Source organism: Nesoenas mayeri (assembly GCF_963082525.1).
Source record: "Nesoenas mayeri genome assembly, chromosome: 31".
Taxonomy (NCBI): domain Eukaryota; kingdom Metazoa; phylum Chordata; class Aves; order Columbiformes; family Columbidae; genus Nesoenas; species Nesoenas mayeri.
In genome coordinates, this window is record NC_137567.1 from 223,416 (window position 1) to 245,458 (window position 22,043).

The 22,043-nt window shown below is 60.4% G+C and overlaps 2 protein-coding genes across 7 annotated transcripts in view; both read right to left on the bottom strand.

The window, feature by feature from the left end:
• Positions 1 to 552: 552 nt before the first annotated feature.
• Positions 553 to 16,095, bottom strand: LOC308051030 (epoxide hydrolase 3-like; the record flags this gene model as incomplete). Its single annotated transcript, XM_080361303.1, has 7 exons — positions 553 to 781; positions 2,516 to 2,664; positions 6,470 to 6,573; positions 9,355 to 9,671; positions 12,027 to 12,112; positions 13,340 to 13,604; positions 16,082 to 16,095. The coding sequence occupies 7 exons, from the start codon at positions 16,093 to 16,095 to the stop codon at positions 553 to 555; spliced, it is 1,164 nt and encodes a 387-aa protein (XP_080217429.1).
• Positions 16,096 to 19,151: 3,056 nt separating this feature from the next.
• Positions 19,152 to 22,043, bottom strand: part of BRD4 (bromodomain containing 4) — a 62,833-nt gene continuing 59,941 nt past the window's right edge. For all 6 annotated transcript variants that reach the window (XM_080361340.1, XM_080361341.1, XM_080361336.1 and 3 more), the window contains 2 exons: positions 21,143 to 21,371; positions 19,152 to 20,150 (listed from right to left, as the gene is read on the bottom strand). In XM_080361340.1, the coding sequence (XP_080217466.1) occupies positions 20,082 to 20,150; positions 21,143 to 21,371 (298 nt within the window). In that variant the 3' untranslated portion in view covers positions 19,152 to 20,081. The remainder of the gene's footprint in view (positions 20,151 to 21,142; positions 21,372 to 22,043) is intronic.

Below are 22,043 nucleotides of genomic sequence, written 5' to 3' on the forward strand. Positions count from 1 at the left end.
CAACCCCAATACTGACACCCCCCCAACCAGATGTTGGGTCACCCCCCAATTACCCCCCCATTCTGACCTCCTCCCCCCCCCACCAAATGTTGGGTCACCACCCTATGTCCTCCCCCCAACCCCAATACTGACACCCCCCCAACCAGATGTTGGGTCACCCCCCAATTACCCCCCCATTCTGACCTCCTCCCCCCCCCAGATGTTGGGTCATCACCCTATGCCCTCCCCCCAACCCCAATACTGACACCCCCTATCCAGATGTGGGTCACCCCCCCTAATAACCCCCCCATACTGACCCCCCCCCCAGATGTTGAGTCACTCCCCCTAATAACCCCCATACTGCCCCCCTCCCCAGATGTTGGGTCACCCCCCCTAATAATCCCCCCATTCTGACCCCCCCCTCCCCAGATGTTGGGTCACCCCCCCTAATAACCCCCCATACTGACCCCCCCCCCCAATAACCCCCCTATACTGGACCCCCCCCTCCCAGATGTTGGGTCACCCCCCAATGACGTTTATTCCCCCCCCCCCCCTCCCCACCCATCGGTGCCGCTAGGGATGCTCCTCCCCCCCCTCCAGGAACTGTCCAATGAGCTGCGCCAGGAGGCGGGGCTCCTCTTCGGGCAGCCAATGGCTGGCGCCCGGCAGCACGTGCAGGCGCGCCGAGGGGCGGAGCCTCCGGAAGAGGGCGGGGCCAAGGGCGGGGTCCAGGAATCGGTCCCGGGACCCCCAAAGCAGCAACGTGGGGGGAGGGGGCGGCTCGCGCGGCATCGGGGTGTCCCTGGGGGGGGGGGAGGGGAAGGGAAGGGTTGGGGGGGCACCCCATGGGGACCCCGAAATGGGGGGACCCAATGGGAGCACCCAATGGGAGACCCCAAAATGGCCAAATGGGGGACCTATGTCCCCCACCCATGACCGCCACCCATGATCCCCACCCATGTCCCCCACCCATGTCCCCCACCCATGTCCCCCACCCATGTCCCCCACCCATGACCCCCACCCATGACCCCCCACCCATTTCCCCCACCCATGACCCTCACCCATGTCCCCCGCCCATGAGCCATTAATGTCTCCCACCCATGACCCCCCACCCATGTTCCCCCTCCTATGTCCCCACCCATGTCCCCCACCCATTGCCCCCGCTCACAACCCCCCACCCATGTCTCCCATCCATGTCCCCCACCCATGTCCCCCACCCATGAGCCATTCATGGCTGCCCACCCATGTCCCCCACCCATGAGCCATTAATGTCCCCCCACCCATGACCCCCACCCTCCATGTCCCCCACCCATGACCGCCACCCATGATCCATCCATGACCCCCACCCATGTCCCCCCACCCATGTCCCCCAATCATGTCCCCTACTCATGTCCCCCCACCCATGTCCCCCCCACCATGTCCCCCACCCATGACCCCCACCCATTTCCCCCCCCATGTCCCCACCCACGTCCCCCACCCATTGCCCCCGCTCACAACCCCCCACCCATGTCTCCCACCCATGTCCCCCACCCATGAGCCATTCATGGCTGCCCACCCATGTCCCCCACCCATGAGCCATTAATGTCCCCCAACCATGACCCCCACCCTCCATGTCCCCCACCCCTGACCCCCCCCTCCATGATCCACCCATGACCCCCACCCATGACGCCCACCCATGACCCCCACCCATTTCCCCCACCCATGATCCACCCATGTCCCCCCACCCATGTCCCCCCACCCATGTCCCCCACCCATGTCCCCCACCCATGTCCCCCCACCCATGTCCCCCAATCATGTCCCCCACCCATGTCCCCCCACCCATGTCCCCCCACCCATGTCCCCACCCATGTCCCCCCACCCATGTCCCCCCTCCATGTCCCCCACCCCTGACCCCTCACCCATGATCCACCCATGACCCCCACCCATTTCCCCACCCATGTCCCCCCACCCGTGTCCCCCACCCATGTCCCCCCACCCATATCCCTCCACCCATGTCCCCCACCCATGTCCCCCACCCATTGCCCTCGCTCACAACCCCCCACCCATGTCTCCCATCCATGTCCCCCACCCATATCCCCTAATCATGTCCCCTACTCATGTCCCCCCATCCATGTCCCCCACCCATGTCCCCCACCCCTTTTTCCCACCCATAAACCCCACCCATGCACCCATGACCCCCATCCATGTCCCCCACCCATGTCCCCCCCATGTCCCCCACCCATGTCCCCCACCCATGTCCCCCAACTTGTGTCCCCCACCCATGTCCCCCTCCCATGTCCCCCACCCCTTTTCCCCCCCCATGACCACCACCTCTGACCCCCAACCTGTGTCCCCCATCCATGTCCCCCAATCATGTCCCCCCACCCATGTCCCCCAATCATGTCCCCCACCCATGTCCCCCCACCCATGTCCCCCCACCCATGTCCCCACCCATGTCCCCCCACCCATGTCCCCACCCATGTCCCCACCCATGTCCCCACCCATGTCCCCACCCATGACCCCCCCCCCATGCCCCCACCCGTGTCCCCGCGCGCACCGGAAGAGGTTTCGGTAGTAGTGCACGGGGGGGCTGAGCCCCCCGGGCTGCGCCAGCCCGAACAGGTAGCACTCCAGGTCGCGGCTGCGCAGGCGCCGCGCGGGGGCCCGGATCCCCGACCACCGCGACGTCAGCACCGTCCGCACCAGCTGGGGACACCCCGGGGGACACGGGACATGGGGACACCCCGGGGGACACCCCGGGGGACACCTCGTGGGACATGGGACATGGGGACACCCCGGGGGACACCCCATGGGACACCCCGGGGGACAGGGGACATGGGGACATGGGGACACCGGGGGACACGGGACATGGGGACACCCCGGGGGACACCCCATGGGACACCCCGGGGGACAGGGGACATGGGGACACCCCGGGGGACACCCCGTGGGACACCCCGTGGGACATCCCATGGGACATCCCATGGGACAGGGGACACCCCATGGGACACCCCGTGGGACACCCCATGGGACAGGGGACACCCCATGGTACACGGGACACCCCATGGGACAAGGGACACAGGGACACCCCATGGGACAAGGGACATGGGGACACCCCCATGGGAGAAGGGACATGGGGACACCCCAATGGGAAAGGGGACATGGGGACATGGGGACACCCCGTGGGACAAGGGACACCCAATGGGACAAGGGACATGGGGACGCCCCATGGGACATGGGGACACCCCGGGGGACAGGGGACACCCCGTGGGACAGGGGACATGGGGACATGGGGACACCCCATGGGACAGGGGACACCCCATGGGACACCCTGCGGGACACCCCGTGGGACAGGGGACATGGGGACACCCCATGGGACAGGGGACACCCCGTGGGACAGGGGACACCCAATGGGACAAGGGACGCAGGGACATCCGGTGGGACACAGGACACCCCGTGGGACAGGGGACACCCCATGGGACACGGGACACCCCGTGGGACACCCCGTGGGACAGGGGACACCCCATGGGACACGGGACATGGGGACATGGGGACACCCCGTGGGACACCCCGTGGGACATGGGACATGGGGACATGGGGACACCCCAGGGGACACCCCATGGGACAAGGGACATGGGGACACCTCGTGGGACAAGGGACACCCCATGGGACATGGGACACAGGGACACCCCATGGGACACGGGACACCCCATGGGACAGGGGACACCTCGTGGGACAGGGGACACCCCGTGGGACACCCCGGGGGACACCCCATGGGACAGGGGACATGGGGACATGGGGACACCCCATGGGACACGGAACATGGGGACACCCCGTGGGACACGGGACATGGGGACATGGGGACACATCATGGGACACCCCATGGGACAGGGGACATGGGGACACCCCGTGGGACAAGGGACATCCCGTGGGACAGGGGACATGGGGACACCCCATGGACACCCCGTGGGACACCTCGTGGGACACCCCATGGGACAGGGGACACCCCATGGGACAAGGGACACGGGGACACCCCCATGGGACAAGGGACGTGGGGACACCCCATGGGACAAGGGACACCCCCATGGGACAAGGGACATGGGGACACCTCCATGTGACAAGGGACACGGGGACACCCCATGGGACAAGGGATGCGGGGACACCCCCATGGGACAAGGTGGGGACATGGGGATGAGGTGGGGACATGGGGACAATGTGGGGACATGGGGACAAGTTGGGGATGTGGGGACAAGGTGGGGACATGGGGATGATGTGGGGACATGGGGATGAGATGGGGACTTGGGGACAAGGTGGGGACATGGGGATGAGGTTGGGACAAGGGAACAATGGGGGGACATGGGGACAATGGGGGGACATGGGGACAAGATGAGGATGCAGAGCCGAGGTGGGGCCAAGGGAACAAGGTGGGGACATGGGGATGAGGTGGGGACAAGGGGACAAGGTGGGGACATGGGGATGAGGTGGGGACTTGGGGACAAGGTGGGGACATGGGGATGAGGTGGGGACAAGGGGACAAGGTGGGGACATGGGGATGAGGTGGGGACTTGGGGACAAGGTGGGGACATGGGGATGAGGTTGGGACAAGGGAACAATGGGGGGACATGGGGACAATGGGGGGACATGGGGACAAGATGAGGATGCAGAGCCGAGGTGGGGCCAAGGGAACAAGGTGGGGACATGGGGATGAGGTGGGGACAAGGGGACAAGGTGGGGACATGGGGATGAGGTGGGGACTTGGGGACAAGGTGGGGACATGGGGATGAGGTGGGGACAAGGGGACAAGGTGGGGACATGGGGATGAGGTGGGGACTTGGGGACAAGGTGGGGACATGGGGATGAGGTTGGGACAAGGGAACAATGGGGGGACATGGGGACAATGGGGGGACATGGGGACAAGATGAGGATGCAGAGCCGAGGTGGGGCCAAGGGAACAAGGTGGGGACATGGGGATGAGGTGGGGACAAGGGGACAAGGTGGGGACATAGGGATGAGATGGGGACTTGGGGACAAGGTGGGGACATGGGGATGGTCCATCTTCTTGGGTTGGGTTGGGACAGGAGGTGACAGGGGCCAGCGTGGGGCCATGGGGACACCGTGGGGACAGCGTGGGGCCATGGGGCCAGCGTGGGGACAGCATGGGGCCATGGGGACAGCATGAGGCCATGAGGACATCATGGGGACAGCGTGGGGCCATGGGGCCAGCATGGGGACGCCATGGGGCCATGGGGACAGTGTGTGGCCATGGGGCCAGCATGGGACCATGGAGACAGCATGGGGACAGCATGGGGCCATGGGGACAGCGTGGGGACATGGGGACAGCGTGGGGACATGGGGACAAGGTAGGAGAATGGGGATGAGGTGGGGACATAGGGATGAGATGGGGACTTGGGGACAAGGTGGGGACATGGGGATGGTCCATCTTCTTGGGTTGGGTTGGGACAGGAGGTGACAGGAGCCAGCGTGGGGCCATGGGGACACCGTGGGGACAGCGTGGGGCCATGGGGCCAGCGTGGGGACAGCGTGGGGCCATGGGGACAGCGTGGGGACAGCATGGGGCCATGGGGACAGCATGAGGCCATGGGGACATCATGGGGACAGCGTGGGGCCATGGGGACATCATGGGGACGCCATGGGGCCATGGGGCCAGCGTGTGGCCATGGGGCCAGCATGGGACCATGGAGACAGCATGGGGACAGCATGGGGCCATGGGGACAGCGTGGGGACATGGGGACAGCGTGGGGACATGGGGACAAGGTAGGAGCATGGGGATGAGGTGGGGACATAGGGATGACGTGGGGACATAGGGATGAGATGGGGACTTGGGGACAAGGTGGGGACATGGGGATGGTCCATCTTCTTGGGTTGGGTTGGGACAGGAGGTGACAGGGGCCAGCGTGGGGCCATGGGGACACCGTGGGGACAGCGTGGGGCCATGGGGACAGCGTGGGGACAGCATGGGGCCATGGGGACAGCATGAGGCCATGGGGACATCATGGGGACAGCGTTGGGCTATGGGGACAGCATGGGGACGCCATGGGGCCATGGGGACAGTGTGTGGCCATGGGGCCAGCATGGGACCATGGAGACAGCATGGGGACAGCATGGGGCCATGGGGACAGCGTGGGGACATGGGGACAGCGTGGGGACATGGGGACAAGGTAGGAGAATGGGGATGAGGTGGGGACATAGGGATGAGATGGGGACTTGGGGACAAGGTGGGGACATGGGGATGGTCCATCTTCTTGGGTTGGGTTGGGACAGGAGGTGACAGTGGCCAGCGTGGGGCCATGGGGACACCGTGGGGACAGCGTGGGGCCATGGGGCCAGCGTGGGGACAGCATGGGGCCATGGGGACAGCATGAGGCCATGAGGACATCATGGGGACAGCGTGGGGCCATGGGGACATCATGGGGCCAGCATGGGGCCATGGGGACATCATGGGGACATCGTGGGGACAGCGTGGGGACAGCGTGGGGACATCATGGGGACCCACCTGGAAGTCGGCGAGCGCCAGCAGCAGCTCGGGCAGCCACGGCAGCTGGAACAGGAACACGTAGCTGGAGCGCAGCAGCTGGCTGGGGTGGCAGGCGGTGAAATCTGCGCGGGGGGACACCCGTGTCACCCATGGGTGCCACCGCCACTGGTGACACCGCATGGGATGGCTGTGAGACCGGGAACCCAACGGCGTTGGCCACGGGAGGTGGAACCCGGTGGTATTGGTGGGAGGTGGGATGTGATATGGCACCCATGGTGGGGTCATGGAGGTGGCACCCAATGGTGGCACTCATGGTGTGGTCATTGGAGATGGCACCCAACGGTGGCACCCAATGGTGTGGTCATTGGAGATGGCACGCAATGGTGTGGTCATTGGAGGTGGCACCCAATGGTGTGGTCATGGAGAAGTGGCACCCAATGGTGTGGTCACTGGAGGTGGCACCCAACGACGGGACCAAGAGAGGTGGCACCCAATGGTGTGGTCATGGAGATGGCACCCAATGGTGGCACCCAATGGTGTGGTCGTTGGAGATGGCACCCAATGGTGGCACCCAATGGTGGGGTCATGGAGGTGGCGCCCAATGGTGGCACCCAATGGTGTGGTCATTGGAGATGGCACCCAATGGTGGCACCCAATGGTGTGGTGATTGGAGGTGGCACCCAATGGTGGCACCCAATGGTGTGGTCATTGGAGATGGCACCCAATGGTGGCACCCAATGGCGTGGTCATTGGAGGTGGCACCCAACAATGGTGGCACCCAATGGTGTGGTCGTTGGAGATGGCACCCAATGGTGGCACCCAATGGTGTGGTGATTGGAGGTGGCACGTAATGGTGTGGTCATTGGAGATGGCACCCAATGGTGGCACCCAATGGTGTGGTCATGGAGATGGCACCCAATGGTGTGGTGATTGGAGGTGGCACCCAACGGTGGCACCCAATGGTGTGGTCATCGGAGGTGGCACCCAATGGTGGCACCCAATGGTGTGGTCATTGGAGATGGCACCCAATGGCGGGACCAAGAGAGGTGGCACCCAATGGTGTGGTCATTGGAGATGGCATCCAATGGCATTGGCCATGAGAGGTGGCACCCAATGGTGTGGTCATTGGAGATGGCACCCAATAGTGGCACTCAATGGCGTGGTCATTGGAGATGGCACTCAATGGTGGCACCCAATGGTGTGGTCATTGGAGGTGGCGCCCAATGGTGGCATCCAATGGTGTGGTCATTGGAGATGGCACCCAATGGTGGCACCCAATGGTGTGGTGATTGGAGGTGGCACCCAATGGTGGCACCCAATGGCATGGTCATGGAGATGGCACCCAATGGTGTGGTCATGGAGATGGCACCCAATGGTGTGGTCATCGGAGGTGGCACCCAATGGTGGCACCCAATGGTGTGGTCATTGGAGATGGCACCCAATGGCGGGACCAAGAGAGGTGGCACCCAATGGTGTGGTCATTGGAGATGGCACCCAAAGGTGGCACCCAAAGGTGTGGTCATTGGAGGTGGCACCCAACAATGGTGGCACCCAATGGTGTGGTCATTGGAGGTGGCACCCAATGGTGGCACCCAATGGTGTGGTCATTGGAGGTGGCACCCAATGGCACTGGCCAAGAGAAGTGGCACCCAATGGTGTGGTCATTGAAGGTGGCACCCAACGGTGGCACCCAATGGCATAGTCATGGAGATGGCACCCAACGGTGGCACCCAATGGTGTGGTCATTGGAGGTGGCACCCATTGGCATGGTCATGGAGATGGCACCCAATGGCAGGACCGAGAAAGGTGGCACCCAATGGTGTGGTCATGGAGATGGCACCCAATGGTGTGGTCATTGGAGGTGGCACCCAATGGTGGCACCCAATGGTGTGGTCATGGAGATGGCACCCAATGGTGTGGTCATTGGAGGTGGCACCCAATGGTGGCATCCAATGGTGTGGTCATGGAGATGGCACCCAATGGTGGCACCCAATGGTGTGGTGATTGGAGGTGGCACCCAATGGTGGCACCCAATGGTGTGGTGATTGGAGGTGGCACCCAATGGTGGCACCCAATGGTGTGGTCATTGGAGATGGCACCCAATGGTGGCACCCAATGGCATGGTCATGGAGATGGCACCCAATGGTGTGGTGATTGGAGATGGCACCCAATGGTGTGGTCATGGAGATGGCACCCAATGGTGGCATCCAATGGTGTGGTCATTGGAGATGGCACCCAATGGCGTGACCAAGAGAGGTGGCACCCAATAGTGTTGTCATTGGAGGTGGCACCCAACAATGGTGGCACCCAATGGTGTGGTCATTGGAGGTGGCACCCAATGGTGGCACCCAATGGCATGATCATGGAGATGGCACCCAATGGCAGGACCAAGAGAGGTGGCACCCAATGGTGTGGTCATTGGAGGTGGCACCCAATGGTGTGGTCACTGGAGTTGGCACCCAATGGTGGCACCCAATGGTGTGGTCATGGAGATGGCACCCAATGGTGGCATCCAATGGTGTGGTCATGGAGAAGGCACCCAATGGTGTGGTCATTGGAGATGGCACCCAATGGTGTGGTCATGGAGATGGCACCCAATGGTGGCATCCAATGGTGTGGTCATGGAGAAGGCACCCAATGGTGTGGTCATTGGAGGTGGCACCCAATGGTGGCATCCAATGGTGTGGTCATGGAGATGGCACCCAATGGTGTGGTCATTGGAGATGGCATCCAATGGTGGCACCCAATGGTGTGGTCATTGGAGATGGCACCCAATGGTGTCACCAAGAGATGGCACCCAATGGTGTCACCAAGAGACAGCATCACCAACAGCATCACCAAGATCTCCCACCCAACGCCACCACCACATCCCCACCCACCACGTGTCCCCAAGGCCACGTCACCTGCCATCCACGCTCGATGCGGCGCCGCCATGATCACCAACTTGTCCACCAGCGCCGGGTGGCTCAGCGCCACCTCCCAGGCCAGGAGGCCCCCAAAATCGTGTCCCACCAGGATGCACTTGGGTGACGCCGCCGTGTCCCCCGTCGCGGGGGGTGTCCCCAACGCCTCGATGACCTGGCGGATGTCCCCGAGCAGCAGCTCCAGGCGGTAGCTGTCGCGGCCGCGTGGTTTGTCGGAGGCGCCGTAGCCGCGCAGGTCCAGCGCCACGGTGCGGAACCGGCCGCCCAGCTCCTGCAGCAGGTAGCGCCAGCAGAACCTGTGGGGACAATGGGGACAATGGGGACAGTGGTGAGGGGGTGGTGTCACCTCATCTGGGGACGCCCGGTGGTGCTGGGGAGGTGGTTGTGGTGGCAACCATGGGGATACACGGAGGTTCTGGGGACAACCGGTGGTGCTGGGGAGGTGACAGTGGTGACACCCATGGGGATACGCAGAGGTTCTGGGGACAACCAGTGGTTCTGGGGACAACCAGTGGTTCTGGGGAGGTGACAGTGGTGACACCTATGGGGACACCCAGTGGTCCTGGGGACACCCAGCGGTCCTGGGGACACCCGCTGGTTCTGGGGAGGTGACAGTGGTGTCACCCATGGGGACACCAACAGGTTCAGGGGACACTCACTGGTTCTGGGGACATCTGCTGGTTCTGGGGAGGTGACAGTGGTGACACGCATGGGGATACACAGAGGTTCTGGGGACAACCAGTGGTTCTGGGGAGGTGACAGTGGTGACACTCATGGGGACACCAACAGGTTCTGGGACACCCAGTGGTCCTGGGGACACCCAGAGGTGCTGGGGAGGTGACAGTGGTGACACCCATGGGGACACCCATGGGTTCAGGGGACACCCACTGGTTCTGGGGACACCCAGTGGTTCTGGGGAGGTGACAGTGGTGACACCCATGGGGATACACAGAGGTTCTGGGGACACCCAGTGGTTCTGGGGGAGGTGACAGTGGTGTCACCCATGGGGACACCCACAGGTTCAGGGGACACCCAGTGGTTCTGGAGGAGGTGACAGTGGTGTCACCCATGGGGACATCAACAGGTTCTGGGACACCCGCTGGTTCTGGGGAGGTGGCTGTGGTGTCACCCATGGGGACAGTGACAGGTTCTGGGGACACCCAGTGGTTCTGGGGACACCCAGTGGTTCTGGGGAGGTGACAGTGGTGTCACCCATGGGGACAGTGACAGGTTCTGGGGACACCCAGTGGTTCTGGGAGAGGTGACAGTGGTGTCACCCATGGGGATACACAGCAGTTCTGGGGACACCTGTTGGTGCTGGGGAGGTGGTTGTGGTGGCACCATGGGGTGGTGGGTGGTGTCACCTCTCCTGGGGACACCCAGTGGTTCTGGGGAGGTGACAGTGGTGACACTCATGGGGACACGCACAGGTTCTGGGGACTCCCAGTGGTTCTGGGGACACCCAACGGTTCTGGGGGAGGTGACAGTGGTGTCACCCATGGGGACACTCCCAGCCCTGGGGAGGTGACATCAGTGTCACCCTTGGGGACACCCCCAGCTGTGAGGAGGTGACAATGGTGTCACCCCTTGGGACCACCCACCATTTCTGGGGGAGGTGACAATGGTGACACCCATGGGGACACCCCTAGCTGTGGGGAGGTGACAATGGTGTCACCCCTTGGGACCACCCACCATTTCTGGGGGAGGTGACAATGGTGACACCCATGGGGACACCCCTAGCTGTGGGGAGGTGACAATGGTGTCACCCCTTGGGACCACCCACCATTTCTGGGGGAGGTGACAATGGTGACACCCATGGGGACACCCCTAGCTGTGGGGAGGTGACAATGGTGTCACCCCTTGGGACCACCCACCATTTCTGGGGGAGGTGACAATGGTGACACCCATGGGGACACCCCCAGCCCTGGGAGGTGACAGTGGTGACACTGGGGGGTGGTCAGTGTCACCTCCCTTGGGGACACCCACCAGTTCTGGGGGAGGTGACAATGGTGTCACCCCTTGGGGACACCCCCAGCCCTGGGGAGGTGACATCAGTGACACCCATGGGGACACCCCCAGCCCTGGGGGAGGTGACAATGGTGACACCCACAGGGACACCCCCAGCCCTGGGAGGTGACAATGGTGACACCCACGGGGACACCCCCAGCCCTGGGGGAGGTGACAATGGTGACACCCACGGGGACACCCCCAGCCCTGGGGGAGGTGACAATGGTGACACCCACAGGGACACCCCCAGCCCTGGGGAGGTGACATCAGTGACACCCATGGGGACACCCCCAGCCCTGGGGGAGGTGACAATGGTGACACCCACAGGGACACCCCCAGCTGTGGGGAGGTGACATCAGTGACACCCATGGGGACACCCCCAGCCCTGGGGGAGGTGACAATGGTGACACCCACAGGGACACCCCCAGCCCTGGGAGGTGACAATGGTGACACCCACGGGGACACCCCCAGCCCTGGGGGAGGTGACAATGGTGACACCCACAGGGACACCCCCAGCTGTGGGGAGGTGACATCAGTGACACCCATGGGGACACCCCCAGCCCAGGGAGGTGACAATGGTGTCACCCTTGGGGACACCCCCAGCCCTGGGAGGTGACATCAGTGTCACCCATGGGGACACCCACCAGTTCTGGGGGAAGCCGTGCAGCAGCAGCATCAACGGGGCGTCGGGGGGACCCCGAGTGACGTAGTGCAGGCGCAGCCCCGATTCCTGGGGGGGGACAATGGGGGTGTCAGTGGGTTCACCCCCCCACCCCCCTAAATTGACCCTCCCCCCATATAACCCCGCCCCCTGCCCCCAAATCCCTCAGAGCCCCCCCCCCGAGACCCCCCAAATCTCAACACCCCCCCGGGGCCCCCCCAGAAACCCCCTGACCCCCCCAAGCCCTCTGACCTCCCCCAGACCCCCCATTAACCTTCAAGATGCCCCCAAGCCCCCAGACCCCCAATTAACCCTCAAGACTCCCCCACGAGACCCCCAAAAAACCCCCAGACCCCCCCAAGCCCCCAACCCCCAATTAACCCTCAAGACCCCCCCCGAGACCCCCAAAAACCCCCAGACCCCCCCAAGCCCCCAATTAACCCTCAAGACCCCCCCAAGCCCCCAACCTCCAATTAACCCTCAAGACCCCCCAGGGACCCCCAAAACCCCCAGAACCCCCCAAGCCCCCAGACCCCCAATTAACCCCCCAAACCCCCCAACCTCCCCCAGACCCCCATTAACCCCTAAGACCCCCCTATGGACCCCTCAAGACCCCTCCAGGACCCCTAAAAAACCCCAGGACCCCCCAAACACCCTGACCTCCCCCAGACCCCCCATTAACCCTCAAGACCCCCCCAAGCCCCCAACCCCCAATTAACCCTCAAGACCCCCCCAAACCCCCCACTGGGAACCCCCCAAATGCTCCCCAGACCCCACCCCCCAAGCCCCTATTAACCCCCATTAACCCTCAAGACCCCCCCCCGGACTCCCCCCAAAACCCCCACACCCCCCTAAACCCCCCATTAGGGAACCCCCCAAATGCTCCCCAGACCCCCCCCAAGCCCCCATTAACCCCCAAGACCCCCCCCATGACCCCTCAAGACCCCCCCAAACCCCCCATTGGGAACCCCCCAAATGCTCCCAAGACCCCCCCCCAAGCCCCCATTAACCCTCAAGACCCCCCCTGGACTCCCCAAAACCCCCAGACCCCCCCCAAACCCCCCATTAGGGAACCCCCCAAATGCTCCCAAGCCCCCCCCCCAAGCCCCCATTAACCCCCATTAACCCCCATTAACCCTCAAGACCACCCCTGGACTCCCCCCAAAACCCCCAGACTCCCCCAAACCCCCCATTAGGGAACCCCCCAAATGCTCCCCAGACCCCCCCCCAAGCCCCCATTAACCCCCATTAACCCCCATTAACCCCCCCGCCCCCCCAAATCCCCCCCCCCCGCACCTTGAGGCGCAGGTAGCGGTGCTCCCCGAATGTACCATCGGCCAGCCCGGGGGGGGGTCTGTCCCGCAGGCGCCACCAAAACGTGCAGCGGGGGCCGCGGCGCAGCAGCAGCAACACCCCCCACAGCCCATAGGCCGCCCCGGCGGCCACCGCGGCCACCGCCACCCCCAGATGGGCCAGCAGGCGGCGCAGGGCCAGCAGGAGCCGGGTGGGGGCCAGTAACAGCCAGCACAGCGACAGCAGCATTGGGGACACCTGGGGACACCTAAGGGACAACAGCCCCTGGGGTGGTTGGGGAAGGAGAGTCACGTGGTGCCGGGGTCACGTGGCATGAGGGTGTCCCCATGGCACGTGGCACAAGGGTGTCACATCCCCATGGTGACCATGGCAACAGGTGTCCCCATGTCACATGTCACCGGGGTCCCATGTCACTAGGGTGTCCCATCCCCATGGTGACCATGTCACCAGAGTGTCCCCATGTCCCATGTCACCAAGGTCCCATCTCACCAGGGTGTCCCCATGTCACATGTCACCAGGGTCACATGTCCCCAGGGTGTCCCATCCCCATGTCCCATGTCACCAGGGTCCCATGTCACCAAGGTCCCATCTCACCAGGGTGTCCCTATGTCACATGTCACCAGGGTCACATGTCCCCAGGGTGTCCCATCCCCATGGTGACCATGTCACCAAGGTCCCATGTCACCAGGGTCCCATGTCACCAAGGTCCCATCCCCATGGTGACCGTGTCACCAAGGTCCCATGTCCCCAGGGCATCTCATCCCCATGGTGACCATGTCACCAGGGTCCCATGTCCCCAGGGTGTCCCATCCCCATGGTGACCATGTCACCAAGTGTCCCCATGTCTCATGTCACCAAGGTCCCATGTCACCAGCGTGTCCCCATGTCCCATGTCACCAGGGTCCCATCTCACCACGGTGTCTCATACCTGTGGTGGCTCCATCCCCATGGGTGACCATGTCACCGGGGTCCCATGTCACCAGGGTGTCCCCATGCACCATGTCACCGGGGTCCCATGTCACCATGGTGTCCCATCCCCATGGTGGCTCCATCCCCATGGTGACCATGTCACCAGGGTCCCATGTCACCAGGATGTCCCACCCCCATGGTGACCATGTCACCAGGGTGTCACATCTCCATGGTGACCATGTCACCAGGGTCCCATGTCACCAGGATGTCCCATCCCCATGGTGACCATGTCACCAGGGTCCCATGTCACCAGGGTGTCACATCTCCATGGTGACCATGTCACCAAGGTCCCATGTCACCTGGGTGTCCCCATGTCCCATGTCACCAGGGTCCCATGTCACTGGGGTCCCATGTCCCCAGGGTGTCCCATCCCCATGGTGACCATGTCACCAGGTGTCCCCATGTCCCATGTCACCAAGGTCCCATGTCACCAGGATGTCCCATCCCCATGGTGACCATGTCACCAAGGTCCCATGTCACCAAGATCCCATCCCCATGGTGACCATGTCACCGGGGTCCCATGTCACCTGGGTGTCCCCATGTCCCATGTCACCAGGGTCCCATGTCACTGGGGTCCCATGTCCCCAGGGTGTCCCATCCCCATGGTGACCATGTCACCAGGTGTCCCCATGTCCCATGTCACTGGGGTCCCATGTCCCCAGGGTGTCCCATTCCCATGGTGACTATGTCACCAAGGTCCCATGTCACCTGGGTGTCCCCATGTCCCATGTCACCAGGGTCCCATGTCACTGGGGTCCCATGTCACCAGGGTGTCCCATCCCCATGGTGACCATGTCACCAGGGTCTCATGTCACTAGGGTGCCCCATCCCCATGGTGACCATGTCACCAGGGTGTCCCCATGTCCCATGGCATCAAGGTCCCATGTCACCAGGGTGTCCCATCCCCATGGTGGCTCCATCACCACGGCCCCATGTCATCAAGGTGTCCCCATGTCCCATGTCACCAGGGTCTGATGTCACCAGAGTGTCCCATCCCCAGTGTGCCCCCATGTCCCCAGGGTGTCCTATCCCCATGGTGGCCCCATCACCAGGGTCCCATGTCATCAGGGTGTCCCCATCCCCATGGTGACCATGTCATCGGGGTCCCATGTCACTAGGGTCCCATGTCACCATGGTGCCCCATCCTCATGGTGGCTCCATATCCATGGTGACCATGTCACCAGGGTGTCCCCATGTCCCATGACACCAGGGTCCCATGTCACCAAGGTCCCATCCCCATGGTGACCATGTCACCAAGGTCCCATGTCCCCAGGGTGTCCCATCCCCATGGTGCCCATGTCACCAGCGTGTCCCCATGTCCCATGTCACCAGGGTCCCATCTCACCACGGTGTCCCATACCTGTGGTGGCTCCATCCCCATGGTGACCATGTCACCGGGGTCCCATGTCACCAGGTGTCCCATCCCCACAGTGGCCGTGTCACCAAGGTGGCCCCATCCATCATCAAGATAGCCATGTGCCCATGTCCCATGTCCCCAGGGTGTCCCCCTTGTCCCCATTCCCGGGTGCTGTGTCACTGGGCTGTGCCATTATCAGGGTGTCACCATCACCAGGGTGGCTCTGCCACCACCGTGTCCCTCCCTTGTTGTGCCACATCACCAGGGTCACCCAATGTCCCATGTCACCAGGTGTCCCATGTCACCAGGGGGTCCCACCATGGGGGTGTCCCTGTCCCCTCGGTGTCACCAGGGTGTCGCAACAAGGGGTTTTCCCGTCACCAACGCGTCTCCGTCACCTCGGTGTCCCCATCGTCACCTCGGTGTCCCCGTTGTCACCTCAGTGTCCCCGTCACGGGCTTGTCACGACATCGGGGTGTCCCTGGCACTGGGGGTTCCCCCATGGGGGGGTCCCTGTCCCGTGTCCCTGTCCCCATGTCCCCGTCCCCATGTCCCTATCCCCATGTCCTGTGTCTCCATCCCCATGTCCTGATGTCCCTGTCCCATGTCCCTGTCCCCCTGTCCCATGTCCCTGTCCCCATGTCCTGTGTCCCTGTCTCATGTCCCTGTCCCTCTGTCCTGGTTCTTGTCCCTAGTCCCTTAGTCCCTGTCCTGGTGTCTCTGTCCCATGTCCCTGTCCCCAAGTGTCCCTGTCCCCCTGTCCCATGTCCCTGTCCCTCTGTCCCTGTCCCCCTGTCCCATGTCCCTGTCCCCCTGTCCTGTGTCCCTCTGTCCTAGTTCTTGTCCCTGGTCCCTTAGTCCCTGCCCTGGTGTCTCTGTTCCCATGTCCCATGTCCCTGTCCCAGCTGTCCCTGTCCCCAAGTGTCCCTGTCCTGATGTCCCTGTCCCTCTGTCCTGGTTCTTGTCCCTGGTCCCATAGTCCCTTTCCTGGTGTCCTTGTCCCCCTGTCCCATGTCCCTGTCCTGTGTCCCTCTGTCCTGGTTCTTGTCCCTGGTCCCATAGTCCCTTTCCTGGTGTCCCTGTCCCAGGTGTCCCTGTCCCCCTGTCCCATGTCCCTGTCCCCCTGTCCTGGTTCTTGTCCCTGCTCCCTTAGTCCCTGTCCTGGTGTCTCTGTCCCATGTCCCTGTCCCCAAGTGTCCCTGTCCCATGTCCCTGTCCTGTGTTCCTGTCCCCCTGTCCCATGTCCCTGTCCTGTGTCCCTGTGTCCTGTGTCCCTGTCCCTCTGTCCTGGTTCTTGTCCCTGGTCCCATAGTCCCTTTCCTGGTGTCCCTGTCCCCCTGTCTCATGTCCCTGTCCCTCTGTCCTGGTTCTTGTCCCTGGTCCCTTTGTCCCTGTCCCAGGTGTCCCTGTCCCTCTGTCCCTGCCCCTCTGTCCCTGTCCCCCTGTCCCATGTCCCTGTCCCCAAGTGTCCCTGTCCCGTGTTCCTGTCCCCATGTCCTGATGTCCCTGTCCCTCAGTCCCCGTCCTGTGTCCCTCTGTCCTGTCCCCCTGTCCCTCTGTCCTGGTTCTTGTCCCTGGTCCCTTAGTCCCTGCCCTGTGTCCCTCTGTCTGTGTCCCTGTCCCTCTGTCCTGGTTCTTGTCCCTGGTCCCATAGTCCCTTTCCTGGTGTCCCTGTCCCTCTGTCCCATGTCCCTGTCCCCCTGTCCTGTGTCCCTCTGTCCTGGTTCTTGTCCCTGGTCCCTTAGTCCCTGCCCCGGTGTCCCTGTCCCTCTGTCCCGATCCCTCTGTCCCTGTCCCCAAGTGTCCCTGTCCCCCTGTCCCGTGTCCCTGTGTCCCTCTGTCCTGTCCCCCTGTCCCTCTGTCCTGGTTCTTGTCCCTGGTCCCCTTAGTCCCTGTCCTGGTGTCTCTGTCCCCCTGTCCCCTGTCCCCGGGGGTGTCCCCGTCTCCCTGTCCCCCTGTCCCTCTGTCCCCCTGTCCCTCTGTCCCCCCGTCCCTCTGTCCCCCTGTCCCTCTGTCCCGGTTCCTGTCACCGCCCCCCCCCCCACTTCCCGACCTTCTCTCGCCGCTTCCTCCTCCCGCCCGAGCTCAGCCAAGCGCGGCCCCGCCCCCTCCCGCCCATTGGTCAGCACCGGGGGCGAGGGGGCGGGGCCGCGCGAGCGGCACCCAATGGGACCGCGAGAGGCGTCACGTGAGGGGCGGGAACCACCCCCAGGGGTTGGGGGGGGGGGAACCGGACCCGAACGCACCAATTTCTGTATATTTTTTTTAAATTTTTTCCTTTTTTTTTTCCCCTCCCCCCCCCGCTTCGCCACTTTTATTCTTATTATTTAATTTTTACCCTTTTCCCCCACTTTTGTACCTTTTTTCCTTTCCTTTTGCTGCTTTGCTTCCCCTTTAAATTTTCCCGTGAAGTTTCAAAACTTCTCAATGTCAATTGTGAGTTTTAAATTCTTTTTTACATATTATTTTCCATTTTAATGGAATGTTCCACCCCCCCCCACCCGTGTCCCTGTTGCTTGAAGTGGGGGGGGGCAAAGAAATGGGGCGAAACGCGGCGATTTTTGTACAAAACCCAAGAGCTGCGTTTAATTCGCGGCCGCGGCGGCGACTTCCCGGGAACGGCGGGAAACGCGGCGGCGGGAACGGCGGGAAACGCGGGAAACGCGGCGGCGGGAGCGGGGGGGGCGGGGGGAAGGGGGCGGGGGCGGGGGGGGGGAGGGGAGGAGGAGGGGGGGGGGGTTTATGGCACCGAGTGGGGACGAAACCGCCGGAGCAATAAGAGAACAGCGCGGTAACGAACGAGCGGAGGCGCCGGGGCGACCGGGATTTTGGTGGCGCTTGTGGGGGGGGGGGGTTTTTTGGGGGTATTTTTCTTGGTTTTTTAAAAAAAATCAACTTGAAGGGAAAAAAAAAGTAAAAAAAATATGAGGAAATGGCGGGTTTTGGGGGGGGAGGGGGATGGGGAGGGGATGGGGGAAGGAGGGGAAGAGGAAAATAGGGGAAGGAGAAGAAAGAAAAGAGGGAAAAAAGGAGGAAAAAAGAGGAAGAAGAGAAAAGAAGAAAAAGGAAAAAGAGGAAAAAAGAGAAAAAAGGAAAAAGAGGGAAAAAAGAGGGAAAAAGGAGGGAAAAAGGAGGGAAAAAGGAGGAAAAAAAGAGGAAAAAAGAGGAAAAAAAAAGAGGAAAAAAAGAGAAAAAAGAGGAAAAAAAGAGGAAAAAAAAGAGGGAAAAAAAGAGGAAAAAAAAGAGGAAAAAAAAGAGGAAAAAAAGAGGAAAAGAAAAGAGGAAAAAAAAAGAGGAAAAAAGAGGAAAAAAAGAGGAAAAAAAGAGGAAAAAAAAGGAAAAAAAGAGGAAAAAAAAAGAAAAAAAAAGGAAAAAAAAGAGGAAAAAAAAGGAAAAAAAAAGGAAAAAAAAGAGGAAAAAAAAGAGGAAAAAAAAGAGGAAAAAAAAGAGGAAAAAAGAGGAAAAAAAGAGGAAAAAAAGGAAAAAAGGAAAAAAGAGGAAAAAAGGAAAAAAGAGGAAAAAAAGAGGAAAAAAGAAAAAAAATGAGGAAAAAGGAGAAAAAAGGAGAAGAAAAATGAGAGAAATGAGAAAAATGAGAAAAGGAGAAAAAAGGAGAAAAAGGGAGAAAAAGGAGAAAGGAGGAAAAAAAGGAGGAAAAAAGGAGGAAAAAAAGGAGGAAAAAAAGGAGGAAAAAAGGAGGAAAAAAGGAGGAAAAAAGGAGGAAAAAAGGAGGAAAAAAGGAGGAAAAAAGGAGGAAAAAAGAGAAAGAAAATGGGAAAAGGGGGAAAAAAAGGCGGGAAAAAGGGGAGGAACCGCCCCCAAAGGCGCAAAGGGGCGGGGCTACATATGGCCCCGCCCCCTTTCCCCGCCCATCTCCCCCCCCCCACCAGCCGCCACATTCCACCGGGGCCTTTTGGGTGCGAACCCCCCAACCCGGCTCCCCAAAAACCCCCAAAACCGTGAGAAATGAACCCAAAAATCACCCCAGGCTATACAGTGAATATCAATATAGGGGGTGGGGGGGGGGCACCTTGTTTTGCGTCCCGGTTGCGATTTTGCCTTCAAATCTGGAGGATTTTTCTCGGCGTCTTTTGCTGCGAAATGGGGGGAAACTGAGGAAAACGAAGGAAAATGACCCAAAATAAGTCCGTGGGGGGGGGGGTAAGGCAAACCCGCCGCTCCCTGCGCCGCCCGAGCTCCAGCCCGCAACTATTTCACCTCTTTTTTAACACTTAACGGAAAGTCCGAAGCTTTTTTTTTTTTCTCTTTTTCCTGCTGGGGAAAATGGGGGAAAAAAAGGAGAATTTTTGCTTTTTTTTGTGTGTTTTTTTTTTCCATTTTTTTTTTTTTTAAAGAGTCAAATCCGGAGGAAATGAGCCCAAAAATCTCCAGGCGCCGCTAGAAAAGGTTTTCTTCGAATATTGCCAATAAATCGCTCTGGAAATTCATGTCGATCGTCGCCGCCATCTGCAATTAAGGGAAATTAAAGGGAATTAAAGGGAAACACATCAATTTGGGGGAAATTTTCAAGTTTTTGGCGCATTTTTGGGGAATTTCTCAGAATTCAAATGAATTTTTTACAGGGAATTTTTTTGCATCCTCAGCAATTTTTTTATATATTTTTTAAAATTCTTGCAATTTTTTAAAATTCTCCCAATTTTTGCAGAATTCTCAGAAATTTTTTCTAAATATTCCGAAAATTTTTCAGCCCCAAGATTTTAATTTTAAGGGGAAAATTGGGGAATTAATTTGCATCCTCAGTGAATTTTTGAGGAAGCTAAGCAGGGTCGGGCCCGGTCAGTGCTTGGATGGGAGACCAGTGGTACCTGGGGTGGGTTAGAAGGGGGTGGTCAGTGGGTCAGAGAGGTTCTCCTGCCCCTCTACTCTGCCCTTTAGTTCAGATACTATCAAGATATACTTGGGGAGCATACATATATATACATATATAATATATAGAGCCACAGCACCCTGGGAACGCCCCATCTCATCTGATCTGGGAAGCTAAGCAGGGTCGGGCCCGGTTAGTGCTTGGATGGGAGACCAAGAAGGCCAATGGTATCTGGGGTGGATTAGAAGGGGGTGGTCAGTAGGTCAGAGAGGTTCTCCTGCCCCTCTACTCTGCCCTTGAAAACAGAGTTTAGTTCAGATACTATCAGGATATACTCAGGGATCATATATATATAATATCTACAGCCATAGCACCCTGAGAACGCCCCATCTCATCTGATCTGGGAAGCTAAGCAGGGTCGGACCCGGTCAGTGCTTGGATGGGAGACCAGCTGGGAACAGCGGGTGCTGTGGGCTGAGCCAGCACTGGGCCCTTGTGGCCAGGAAGCCAATGGGATCTGGTGGGGATTAGAAGGGGGTGCTCAGTAGGTCAGAGAGGTTCTCCTGCCCCTCTCTGATTTATATCCAGGCTCCCCGGGGATTTCCCGGCACCCCCGTGTTCCCGTCCTCACCGCTTCCCGGCGCCTCCGTTCCTGCTCCCTCTTCCTGGCCATCTCCCGCTGCTGGTCCAGCATGGACTGGGAGGCCTGGGGCTGCGAGCTCTGGGCTTGCGGTGCCGCCGCCGCCGCCGTCACCGTCACCGCCGTCACCTGCTGCTGCTGCTGCTGCTGCTCCTGGCGCCGCCGAACCTCCTCGTGCGCCCGGCGCGCCTGCTCCATGGCGTCCTCGTCCTCCCGGCTCCTGCCGAAACAGGCACCGAAATGGGGATGGGTGGCTCTGGGGGTTTTGGGGGTCGGAGAGGGCGGTGGGGGATTGTGCCGTGAGATCTGATTGGGTTTGTGGCATGAGAGCGGGTTTGTGCCGTGAAATGGGAGCAGGTTTGTGCCATGAAATGAGATCAGGTTTGTGCCATCAAATTGGATCAGATTTGTGCCACAAGATCAGATTTGTGCCATGAAATGGCATCAGAGTTGTGCCATGAAATGGGATTAGGTTTGTGCCATGAAATTGGATCAGATTTGTGGCATGAAATGGGACCAGATTCGTGCCACAAGGTCAGGTTTGTGCCATGAAATGGGATCAGATTTGTGCCATGAGACGGGATCAGATTCGTGCCACAAGATCAGGTTTGTGCCATGAAATGGGATCAGATTTGTGCCACAAGATCAGGTTTGCGCCATGAAATGGGATCGGATTTGTGGCATGAAATTGGATCAGATTTGTGCCACAGTATCAGATTTGTGCCATGAGATGGGATGAGATTTGTGCCACAAGATCAGGTTTGTGCCATGAAATTGGATCAGATTTGTGCCACAGTATCAGATTTGTGCCATGAGATGGGATCAGATTTGTGCCATGAAACGGGATCAGATTTGTGCCACAAAACTGGATCAGATTTGTACCAGGAGATCA